General features: G+C 42.7%; 1 protein-coding gene across 10 annotated transcripts in view; it reads right to left on the bottom strand.

Annotated features, from left to right (window-relative positions):
* The window catches only part of plekha6 (pleckstrin homology domain containing, family A member 6), a 300812-nt gene that overhangs the window by 11819 nt on the left and 276459 nt on the right, over window positions 1–12534 (bottom strand). For 7 of the 10 annotated variants that reach the window (XR_009929718.1, XR_009929712.1, XR_009929713.1 and 4 more), the window contains 9 exons: window positions 7309–7377; window positions 7059–7139; window positions 6776–6925; window positions 6046–6141; window positions 5699–5810; window positions 5224–5363; window positions 2647–2814; window positions 1649–1748; window positions 850–935 (listed from right to left, as the gene is read on the bottom strand). Coding sequence is in view for 2 of the 10 variants with exons in the window: in XM_062456283.1 (XP_062312267.1) it covers window positions 850–935; window positions 1649–1748; window positions 2647–2814; window positions 5224–5363; window positions 5699–5810; window positions 6046–6141; window positions 6776–6925; window positions 7059–7139; window positions 7309–7377 (1002 nt within the window). In the remaining 8 variants the exon portion in view is untranslated. Of the gene's footprint in view, window positions 1–849; window positions 936–1648; window positions 1749–2646; window positions 2871–5223; window positions 5364–5698; window positions 5811–6045; window positions 6142–6775; window positions 6926–7058; window positions 7140–7308; window positions 7378–12534 lie in introns of all 10 variants that reach the window. The other 3 variants (XR_009929716.1, XR_009929717.1, XR_009929719.1) reach the window with 2 other exon arrangements.

Genomic DNA, 12534 nt, shown 5'->3' with positions numbered 1-12534 from the left:
CAACATACGGCTCAATAAGTTGGCAAAGATAAGTAATTCCCTCTGCTGAGAATCTATATCTTTCATAAAGATGGTCATCAGGGAATGCCAAAGGGTTTAGTCGGTCTCTAAATGTTCTGGCTCTTTTGAGCGCACCTCTCACTATCCGCGCACCAAGCTCCACAGGATCTTCTATGAACGGTGACGCCATTATCCTCAAGAATGAGTTAGTGGGCGGGGTTTTATACCGGTTGATCTCTGATCTCCAACTTAACCTGCTCCTGACCAGGTTAGGCGTTCAGCATGTGTTACCATGGCGATCTACCCCGGTAAAAAGTGATCCACCGTCGTGATACAGAAAACCCTGGGTTGAACCTGAAGTTACCTCGTTAACGCCAAATCTTGATTTGTAGTACAGGCCCCAGGTTTTCCTTGAGACAGAGACTTCGTTTTTAACTATTTTAATTCCTTTAACATGAGATCTGTATATCAGTTGTAGCTAAAAAATTAGCTCAATATTCAAAACCTTAAGCTTTTCCAGCTTTAAATTTGTGAATGCAAGTGTAGCATTACATGTGTTCAGGTAATTGGATTTTAACCTTTAACCTTCTATTTAAATAACTACAAAATGAATAAACAATTGCTCCAATACTAATGTGGACATGGGATTGCTCTGTGACAAGATTATGGCCTCTCTACAACATGATTAGTTGAAAAGGTAAATGGACCAGTGATTAATTACTGTGGTTGCTGTGCAGAACTTAAAGCTTCTGAAATAAGTATGCATTGAGTGTGCTCCACATTCATCTCATCTATTGCTTAATCATGAGAAAGCCATGTGGCATAGCCTGGTGGGTTCTGTAAGCCTACCCTGGAGACACCGTTTGGCACCCTGCCATTCCGTCTGGACACATCCACCTCCACTGGAGACTTGGTCCTTGGAGGGACAATCCCAACTGCAAACAGACAAAATCAGCAGGAAACATGAAGACCATTTGAACTCTGGGTAAGCAAGCCCCTCCATCAGGATTCAATCAATCTCAGTGTCTTTAACCCAAGCTACGTGTTGGGCTGTGGTAACACTTGTTAGTTTACATTATCTCAGTTGTACACAACATTCATCACTAATAATACAGCAAGGAAACAGCTGTAGCATCACTAGGTGTTCCTGGAAAATACTCCTGGTAATGATGCTACTAATAAAACTACTGGTCTGAACATAAACAAGGGAAGGGGTCTACCTCTAGGGATACTGGTACTCTGAGGGGGTTAAGGCTGTAGGAAGAGAACTGGACCTCTGTAGGGTTTTGGCTAGTACCACATGTTTAAATCTCCATGTTCAGGTTACGGTTGGTACCACACTGTCTACATTTTCATTTTACTAACTCCGCTTTCATCAAAAACGACTGGAGGTAATACACAGACAGACAGTGCACCCCTGTCTTCATCATTAGTACAACCTTGTACGAACAAGAAACATCAGTTTTCACAGTACTAGATCATGTATGTGATACATGAAGTGAGGAATAGAGATTTACCTACAGGAGAAAACTTTAAATAAATTGGATGTTTGCATGTCTGGTTGCTTAAGGCAGAAAATGCTATGTTTTTGGCTCTGAGCTCGTGACAATAAAGTTGAATCTAATCTAATATGGACATTGTACTTAACCTTTATTAATACTGGATTGCCTGTCTTGATCGACTTCGTGAACATCGCTGCTACTGGTCCGTTCCTCAGGCAACTGGTCCTGGCGGTGGCCAAACTTGTGCTGCAAAACAGAGCGGCATCGCCGTTATCAAAACAAACTCAAGATATTTACATACTAGTAAGCTCCGTCTACCCTTTCAAAGCTTTCAGTCACTTTGTTATCCAAACAATTAATGCATCAGATACGCATTAATGTGGATATTTTAGGTGAGATTATGTTTAGATCGTCCATTGCCGGATATACCTGGAAGCCAACACTTGGAGATCCAGCATAAGTTGAAGGGAAAGGTCTACACAGCACAGACACATGCAAGCAGAGACTAGCACAACCACATCACTAAACCAACTGGCACTAGAGGGAGAATGGTAAAGAGACTACTGTGATGACTTCTTCCTCCTATGCAGATCTATTTGTTCCTTAAAAATGTGAAATTGCCTCAGACTATAGCATGAACTTAAATCCAAAAGCACCAAACTAATCAGAATCATGGTCCTTTCTAGATACATAGTAATCAGTTAGGAGTAAAACATATTTCAATGGATATTTGTGATTTATACTATTCCAACTTCCACCCCCAAAAAAGAGATCTAGTTATTGTGTGATTGAGTAGCCAAAGCTAAAAGTATTTGCAAAATCACTATTGACAAGATGCTTTAGGAAAGTGAACCCAGATTGAGTTTGAGTAAGAAAATAAATAGGGAGATAAAGAGAAATAAAAAGGAGAAGTGAAAGAAAGGTATGAGTGTGAGATGAGTGTGATGGAAATTGAGTTTGTCTGTGTGTGTGTGGACTGAAGGCTATCTGTTAGTGGTGTACCTATCCGTGATGGGTGGAGGGTGGGGAATGAGCCTATGGTTTCTAAGGACAATTGTTGACGGGGTTTGAGGGGCAGATATTTTCCTGTTCACAGTAAGGGCAGGGAATCTTCCTTTTCCTGTGCCCCACTGTCACCAAATACCTTTCTGCTGCGGGACCTTTCATCATCAGGATAACCGTCTTCCAGGCCCAAGCTGCGTAGCCAGGTGGCGCTGTCGTAGGGCAGAGGGGGGATGGAGGGGGGGAGGGCGGAGGGAGACTCCAGGGGGTAGTAGGATTTAGGGAGGGGTGGCCTTGGGGGACCAATCTCCTAAAGAGATAGGGGAAAGAGATAAGGATAGAAAGGAGAGAGAGGAAGAGAGAGCGCTGTGCATAAGCAGAAGTGATAGAAAGCCAGGTGGAAGTGCGGAGCAGAGAGGATAATGAGACAATCGGAGGAATGGCAATCTGACCTCCCTGGTGAGGTGAGGTCAGGGAGTGAAAGGTCAAAGTCGTCCAATGAGTGCACACATTTTTCAGTCCCATCAATCAGTATATATATATATAAAAAATAAAAAAACGTCAACAAAAGCATTAGGCTCTTCCCTTTCCAAGCATAGACACTTGAATCATCAAACAATAATTATAGAACGCATATTGCAGAATGCTATGAAAGGTAGCCTGAACACTGTAATCCTATGTGAGTGTCTTGGTTCAAAGTGACATTTTCCATCAGACAAGGAAGGGACAACTTGTTTAGAGACATGGTCTCTTGATCAGCTCCAACAAGGTTTCCCAGATGCACCCGCTACAATGGTTTCAACGAGTCATACATTGACATTTCAAAACATGTTAGCAGGTCTTATGGACTGACTTCTGGTTAGATCATAAGGTCTCATTACGTCTATAGGGATCTAATTAGGTTCACTTAAGACAGCCAACTAAAATAGTCCTCAGAAATAGTGTAGAAAGGTTCAAACTATCATCCCCCCATGGACCTCATCAACATAACCAACCCTAACCAAATCATGCCAAAGTTGATCAGCTGCAGATAAAAGAGCTACTGTTGGCTCGTGGAGACAGACAGACAAGCCTGTCTGGGGAACAACAAGCCCCTCTCCTTGGACCAGCAGCAGCAAGGGTGGCCCGCCCGAGCACAAAAGGATCATAGGACAATTAGCATATATCAAAATAAGAATATTTCAGATGACAAGAAAGGCATTTGGCTTTTTAAGGATTGGCGTCATGAGTTCTGATGCATGCAATTACATTTTTGGTTTATTTTTGAAATGGCGTCCATTTGAATTACTTTAAACAACCTTGCACTGTTGCTTTGAGAATACATGTTAACTAAATACAAAAAACTTGAGTTCCCATAAATCCTGGTGCTTGAGGAATGTTGTTTTGCATCAACGTTCCACAAGAAATTACACTTATATTAATTGATTTGGAGCCAAGTAAAGGATTTCCCATGTGTTCAAGAGCATATCATTGGTGTCACTGGGTTTAAAGATGAGTTTGCCTGTTAACTTCGATGGAAGACTCATTGTGCCTAGAGATGTTTCTTTCTGGATAAGACATAGCAGTAGCGTTGAAGCTAACCTCTAAATTGTTGTTTGGGTAGGTAAGCAGACGCTTGTTGGTGGAAATGCTGGTGGATTCTCTAGTTTGAGATAAGTAGAGATAGTACTGTTAGCCACCCTGGACCTGTGGTGAGGTAGGGAGTGAGTACAATGTGGGTACCTGTAAAACTCTAGCTGGTTATTCTGGTTAGTATTGTGAGAAAGGAATAAGCATTGTGACTCAGGGACATATAGTCGTCTGCTGTGAAATGGGTACCTGTGGCACTCGTAGTTTATAAGAGAGTAGGAAACTGGGTGAGGGTCTGGAAAAACATATTTTCTGTAGCCACCTTGGAAGTTAGTGGATGGTCTACCAGTGTTTGGGGGGTCTGCTTAAGGTCTGAAGACCTATACTGATTGGTGTCTTTGGCAGAGTGGGTGGGTGGAGGTCCTTGTATCTATTTGACAGAGTCTATTCTGTACTCCAGCACTGGCTTGGTTGGGATTAACACTGTTTCTAGGGGACAGCTGATTACTTGGATTCAAGCCGTGGGTAGCGCTAAGGTCAAAGCTTGGGTTTGTATCTTTCATTTCACCAGAGCCTTGGTGGTGGGTTTCAGGGGGAGGGTGTTGCTGTGTTTCTGTATTCTCTACAGGGTCCCGCTGACTGCTTTGAACATTACCAGGTTGGAGTTTTGGGTCAGATGTGAGGTTAATGTTTTGGTCACTGCCTTGTTGGGCCAGTATGATTAGGTCTTTGACTAGACCTGAGATGGCTGTCCGGATCACCCGGCTGCATCCCAGGGCTGAACCTTACATTTACATTTAGTCATTTACATTTAGTCATGGAGGCTGCGGCTGGAGCCCAGGGGAGAGTCACCCAGGTCAGTGTTTGAGTCTCTTAGGTTGGAGATGGGCTTTGCAAAGGGACTGGGACTAGATCTGTGGCGGATACTGGGACTAAACCCCAAGGATGGGATGGTATCCAGTCCCATGGGAGTGTGTGAGTCCCATGGGTTAGGGTTAGGGCTGGAAGTAGACCTCAGGTGAGGGACGGCACTAGACCTCATGTGGGAACTAGGATGACACCTTGGGTGGGTGTTGGGGATGGACCCTGGGAAGACGGTGGGGTGGCGGCCCAGGTAGGGGCATGGGTGGGAAGGGGGGCCGGTGCTTACCTCCGGGCCCAGCTGTTTGGATGGGGATGCCTGGGAGCCAGGCACCGGGGAGAAGGGGCTGAGAGGGCTGGTGAGGCTGATGGAGCTGAGGGGACTGGCAGGACTACTGGTGCTAAAGGAGCCAGACACCCCGCTGGCCACTGTGGGGAGAGAGGGGAGGGTCAGGAGGTCAGGACACAGAGTAGAGAATAATAGAGAGGAGGTAGGGAATGAGGGAGAAAGTAACAGGAAATTATAGTCAGGAGAAGCAAAATGAACGTGAGTCATACATGGTCAACATAAATAGCTATGAGGGTCAGTCAAAGAGGGCAGTGAGAGAAAAGTAAAGGGTAAAGAAAGAATGGCAGAGAGATAGAGACGATAGACAGAAAAACGGTAAAACCTCTACTTTTTAGAAAATCTACTTGTATTTTCCATTTAGTGTCAGTACCACTGCAACATGACGTGGTGTCACAGTGTGGTTGTGGTGTCTCACCTCGGTGCTTGGCAGTGTCCGTGCCTCTGGACGGGTTAGTCTTATGCAGTCCCTCCAGCACATCCTGAACCCTCCAAAACTCCTTTTGGATGTGTCTGTGAACCAACTCACTCTGGACACACAGGGAGAGAGAATGACAGATAAGTGAGGGAAGCACAGCCACCCTTTTACCTGATAAGAGCAGCCTACTGTTTTTTTTATTGCTGCACACGAATGACTAAATAACAGTAATGGAAAATGATGTGATATTTTTTACCTCATAATTGTGAAACCTACATTTCCTCTGACTGAATATATTCAGACATTTGAATGGATAGCAGATCTAGGTGGATGTGCTCTGTGTTCACCTGTCCTCCTGCATTGAGCTGCTCCCATAAGTCTCCGTGGATGGCGTTGGCTTCATCCTCCATGGCCTCAAACTCCATACGTGCGGTTGTCATAGCCTGGGAGCAACAACAACAACAACAACACACGCCTTCAGACTTCAACCCACAACCCTGTACGTTCATAGTTAACAAATACTCCATTCTACACCAAAGGTCATTGTAGACGATGCATCTAATATGATTAAAGCCTTGAGTCCCACACAAGATCACAAGTAATCTAATCTATACTTTACATAGTAACAGCATAGCTGGTATTCGTAGTTTAAAGATTAGACAACAGGGGATCCTTATATGTTATTCCAAAAGTGCCTGCTAAATCAATTTTTGTAGTTAAAGATTAATTTGTTACCACACGGAGTAGAGGCCTAGGTTTAGATAACAGGTCTATATTTGAGAAAACACCATGCAAGACTTTGGTCCAAAAAGAATAAGCTGGAAGACCAAAACAAAATAAACTAAAAAACAGGATCCATTAAGGTGCCGTGTCTCCCCAGCTTTACTTAACAGCAGGGGTTATTCAGCTTGAAAAAACAAAAATAAACAAAAGATTATATTGAACAAATACTATATTACAATATAATATCTTCAAAAGTAAAACCCACAGTGGTGTTTCTCTACAAGTATTTAGTTTCTTTTCTTTTTTGGGGACTGAGAATGCATCAGTGTAAATAAATGGGTTTCTGTTACGTACACTGGAGGCCTGTGAGAGCTCTCCTCTGATGTTAATGAGCTGGTTCTGAAGGGATTCCTTCTTCAGCAGCAGCTTCTCCCTGGCTAGAGGCTGCGCCGGGTACATCTCCATTTCCTGATGTGTGGCCACTAGCGCCCCCTCCAGACAGTCCTGGGAACCGCAGGTCACAAACCACACGGAGAGATAGAATTTCTTTTGATCAAAGATGTAAAAAACTGGATGTATCGGTAGCTACCCAACCAAAACCCAACTATTGAATGTATCTAGTGCTATCTGTACTTACTTTGTCCATTCTCAATCTGTGGACCACAGCTTCCTGGTCCTTCAGAAGTCTGTTTTGCTCACACAGACGACCCAGAAGTTTCTGTGCAGAAAGAGAGAAATAAAGAAGGAGTTTAAAAAGAAAGAGGAAGACAGAGTATGTTTGTGTGTTGTGGGGACTGTTGTGTGAACAGGAGGGACACAGTGTGGTGAGTTGTGGAGCATGTGGATGTTGGCTGAAGAGAGTGGGGCCTGGGGGGTTGTGGTCATACACTGGTTTCAATCTCGTTGAACTTCAACATTGGATGAAGGTCCCTGTAGACATTGTGGAACGGAGGCACCTGGAAACACAGAGATCACATACACTCAGAAACCACACCAATCACCATGGAAACCTGTTGCCACACATGGGATCATTCCTCCAGGATTCATATAGTCACACAACAAGAACAGCTGCCTCCCCAATCCACATGACTCCACATGACCGCCAAAATCTAAACAGTTGTAAACAACACTTTCAGTGAACACCTGAAATAATCTAAATACCACAACCATCTTAATATAATATGTTTGGATAAAAGCATCACTAAATAAAAATGTTATAATTATGGTTAGGTTATCATATAAACTTAACAAATAACATATATATATGTTTTTTGCTATGTATATGTTTTGTTGTTAACAGACTGCTGCATCATCAGCCAATGGGGTGAGAAACTGAAGTTAAACCCTCCCCCTGAGAAAAGGTCATATCCTTGTCATTTATGACCTTACGAGTGACATGATTTGATAGGATGTGACAGGGGGATGAGGAATCACAGTGAAGACAGAAATAGAGACGCCAAGCAACTACAGACAACAAACTCAGTACAGCACAGAAATGAACACAGACAGAAAAGTCACACTGTGATGGGTAAAACAGCCAAGCACTGTAAAGGAACATAATAGCTTGAAAAAAAAGAATATATTTATATAACAAATATAATTGTTGGAAAGCACCCAATAAAACATGCATGAGAAGAACACTGGAAAGAGGAGAGAGAGGCAGGCTTGGGTTGGTGACACTCAGGGGCGGTTTTAGGCACGGGCGGACCGGGCAGACGCCCGGGGCGGCATTTTTTCATGTCACGTGGGGGGCGCACAAGCATAAAATAAATAAATAAAAATCTCTGCGCCGCGAAGCGGTTTTCTCTTTTCTATCATTTTACTGTGTGGGGAATTGGCAAATTGGCGCCCCCTTCAGGCAGCTGCAGGCACCCCTGCTTGCTGAGAAGGTGCTGTGCACAGAAGCTGTGTGAAAAAAGGGGAGGGGGACAGACAGCTCACCTGGCTGGGTCTCCCAAATGTAACGGACAAGGGGGGGGGGGGGAGGGGGGGTCCACTGTATACTGCAATACTCTAAATTAGTGGGCTAAAGTCAGTTGCACCTCGACTTTCTTCCAAATAACGCACATTTCATTCATAATATTATAAATATAGGCCTAAAGTTCCTGCACATTTTTGTTTGTTTTTTATTGTGTGAAATGGCTAATAAAAATATGAAACACAAAACGATTGTGGTCACCAAGGTGAATTGGCTTAGTCTTGACTTCTGGTCGTGAGTGACAGTATTGGGGGGATGGGAAATCTGTTGACTGTTGAGTGCCAAAGAAGATGGACAGGAAAAGGTCAAGTAAGCCATCAGGTGCCCAATTTCGAAAAAAAAGAAAAGAAGAAGAGGAGAAACGAGAAAAAGATAAAGGTATGCAAATATGTCTCTGTATGATTATTACGGTATCCATGTCATGAATGAAGGGCTAATGTTAATTGGTGGGTATAGGCTAACTCTTACGTTTGTTAGCCTTTTTGCTATGATGCTTGCTATGCAACAACAATATTTCAGTTTTAACTCAACAAACACGAGATAACATTTCACCATAATAGTGTGCTTTGCAACAAAACTGTTACAAGTTCAGTTATTATTTATTTTCATTATTTAGGTTAGGCCCTGTAATTAGCCAACGGAATTTTCAAATCTGTAGGTAGTTTCAAAGACGAACATTTGCTATTTGCTACAACTATATTTCGTGACAAAGTATAGTTTAACGTCATAACTAAAAGTGTTCCTCCCTAAAAGTTATATTAATATAGCATGTAATAACAGACATTTAGCGTGTAAGGGCATGTTTATGTGTAGCCTGTGCACCAGGCTAGGACTGGGTTCATTTAGTCTCTCTCTTTCTCTCTCTCCTCTGTGCGCTCTTTTCCAGTGCCAATGACGTCACTAATTGGGAGTGGAGTGGGCGTCTAGTGGGCCACTTAATTGCCGTAGAGGTAGGCGTATATAAATAGACACCTGGGGTCCTTACACCGGTAGGGTGTCACTCTGCTGCTGGCACTGGTGTGATGTAAGCCATGATCTGGGTGCTGTCTTAAAGTACGAAGTGTGTGTGTGGAGGTGCAGACGCTGACCAAACCGTGGTGTACCAGTGTTTGCGTGACTTTCCGTAGACAAGCACCCGCTGGGTATTGTGGCTGCCAAACGCTACAAACGTAGCGCTCCTCGCAAATTGTGACGTGGGCGGCAGACTTGTTCAACTGCAGCCGGCATTGTTGGTTGCTGTTCTCTACACGCATGATTGTGGTGTTGCTCATAGCCTAACTAGTGTATTGATTTGCTTTATTCGTTTTACCTGTTGATCAACCAAACCAACACCTCTATACTAATAAAGACTGTATTTTTATACTTTTCTAAGAACCTGTGTCTGTACAGATTATTAGTTCAGAGTTCCCCTTGCTCTGGCATTAGCACAGACAAGTTTAGCTCAAGGGGTGGGGGGGGGGGCGAAGGGCGTCTCGCCCTGGGTGTAATTCAATGTAGAACCGCCACTGGTGTCACTGGCCTGGTAAGGCTTGGTAACACTGGCCCACATATATCCTTTTTTACTTATAAGAAAACATTAGCATGTAACCACTTTTCCAGTGAAGAGTGTGGATGTACAGGATGTGTGTACATGAATAATTCCATAAATGATGCAACATCTAGTGGATCAGGGCTGAAAACACTACAGTATATTTACAAAATGAGAAGATCCAGACATATTTCAATGTCAAGCCTTCGATACATTGTAGATATCTTATAAATAAGACAAGTGAAAGTATCATTATGTATGTACCGTATTTTACGGAAAATAAGCCGCGGCTTATAGTCCGGTTTTAGAACAAAAAAGTGGCTTCTCTCAAGATCTCTACTGACCGTGCAGCTAATTTAATGCTCAACACTTGAACGGTGGCTTATTACTTGAAAGAGGAATTGTTTACTGTTTTCTCAGTTACACTATCAGGGCTGGGAAATACAGTGACTTGCTAAAGTAGGCAAATGGCTAGTAGAACATAACATTTCATAATAATTTCAGTTAATCAAACAGCTGCAAACCCAGTGAAATGTTCTAGGCTAGGCTAGCTAGCAAAATAACGCTAGCATCGCTAACAACATTACTAATTTAACTTTGGTAGTCTAACCGAGCTCTTTGTAAGTTTGTTTTAGATATAATTGTATATGATAGTGTGGACAATAAGACACGGACTCTTTTCATAGCTTGTATTTTACCACTGCTCTTCTTGACATCGCCATTCGAACTGATTTCACGTAATGCCAGAGCCTGTTTAAGGAGAGCCTGGCCACTCCCTATTAAGCCCCATTGTACCGAATTTTGTTGCAGTTCCACCACTAAACGAGCTAAACGGCTAAATTTGTCTCTTTCACCTGATTGTCGTTGAGAAATCTCAGATTTGATTGTAGTTTTTGCATGTTCAACATGGATTACAGGTCGAAAGTTGAATGAACGAGTACTTATGTCCTTTCGATTTCTTACAGGGTAAGTCGTTGTTGCCCATAACACGCTAGCATTCTGCTAACGAATGCTGATTGGTTAGTGAAGGACTGACTACGACCAGAGATCCCACTTGATGGCATACGAAGCAGAACCAGAATGTCAGAGCATTAGCAACATTAGCAACAACATTAGCAAACCAAAACTCTTTCTAGCATGTGTATTGACAGGGAGAACCTGTCAGCTGTGTTGTCGATGCCTCGAGAGAAAAGTGGAAGTAACCAGAGCTTGCCGTCAAGCAGTATCTCAGGCCGTACAATGTGTATGACGTCAATGACATTTTAAAAGGCTTTTTAGAACAGAAAGGCGACTTTAAAAAAATCTATCACCCAGCGGTGTGTATTTTTTTTGCCTCCCCTTTCGAATTCAGAATTAAAATTACTAGACAAAAAATTATATCCTGAGAAAAGTTATTAAAACCCGGAAGTTTCCCGAGAGTGGCAGTTCTCTGGCTGTGTCTACTACCGCGCACTTTACTAAGTACACTGCAATACAGTGCACTGCAATACAGTGCACTTACATCTGTAGTGCACTCCGTCGCTGAGTAGTGCTGTCTCAAATGGAACACTTAAGTTAACCACTTGGCGGGAAGTGACGGACGCAAATCTGATTGTGACACCCGCGAATCCAAGGCGAATCTGCTCGCGAGTCATTTCGTCCGCCATTATTTTAGAAATGAAATGAAAAGCTGCCGAAAGGGCTCCTCCTCTTCCGCTACGTAGCCAATATGGTGCCCGTTTAGGGCGAGTAGTGTCCATCGTTGTACACTGCATTTTTTGACCGTTTGCAGTGCGTCATCCGGGTACTTTCAGTGCACTGAATTCTGCTGGTTCTGTCAGTGTAAGCGCCCTAAGCACTGAAAGTCAGTGCTCGAAGTGCACACTTGTGCCCATCTCTCAAAAAAAAGTGATTTGTTTTTGTATACAATATCTCTATTGTTCCAGATAAGGTACCTGTGTGGTGAGAAATTGTGCTTGTATATCAGAGACCATGCTAAAAGGACCTGCTTATGGAACACCGATAACTTAACAGGAAGTTTGTCCACATTGTAATTACAATTCAAAATAAAAGTCAAACTACCAAAACGAGAAAAAATATAATGGGGAATAAAATTCCAGATTGAGACAGGGTTTTTCAAAAAATTCCTAGCCCATTTAATTTTGAAAGTATTATTTAGCGTAGTTAAGTCCAAAAAGTTCTGCCCACCGAATTCGTAAGTATTCATAACAACACTCTTCCTGATATAGTGTGTGCGATTTTTCCAAATAAAGTTAAAAAGCATGCGATCGATGTCTTTACTAGTTTTATTGTCAACGTGTAAGGAAAGAGCTGCGTATGTAATCCGAGATAACCCTTCGGCCTTGGTAAGTAACACCCTGCCTTTGAGAGATAAATTCCTTTGCAACCATTGATTCAGCTTATTTTTTTTTTTTTTTAATGATTGGAGAGAAATTAAAGTCGGACATTCCAGCTTCTCGTGGTTTGCTGCGTTGACGTCAGTCATGGCCGATCAAGCACTGTTTGCTTACTTTACTTTATTTATAATTAAACTTAGTCTTTCCGTTAGTGAAGAGGCGGACTAAAACCCTTTCTTCAACACATTTTTCATTCAATTAAACTGTTTGG

Source organism: Osmerus eperlanus, chromosome 1, assembly GCF_963692335.1.
Source record: "Osmerus eperlanus chromosome 1, fOsmEpe2.1, whole genome shotgun sequence".
Classification (NCBI taxonomy): Eukaryota; Metazoa; Chordata; class Actinopteri; order Osmeriformes; family Osmeridae; genus Osmerus; species Osmerus eperlanus.
The sequence above is the reverse complement of the archived record's forward strand: the minus strand, read 5'-3'. Positions and strand labels throughout refer to the sequence as shown.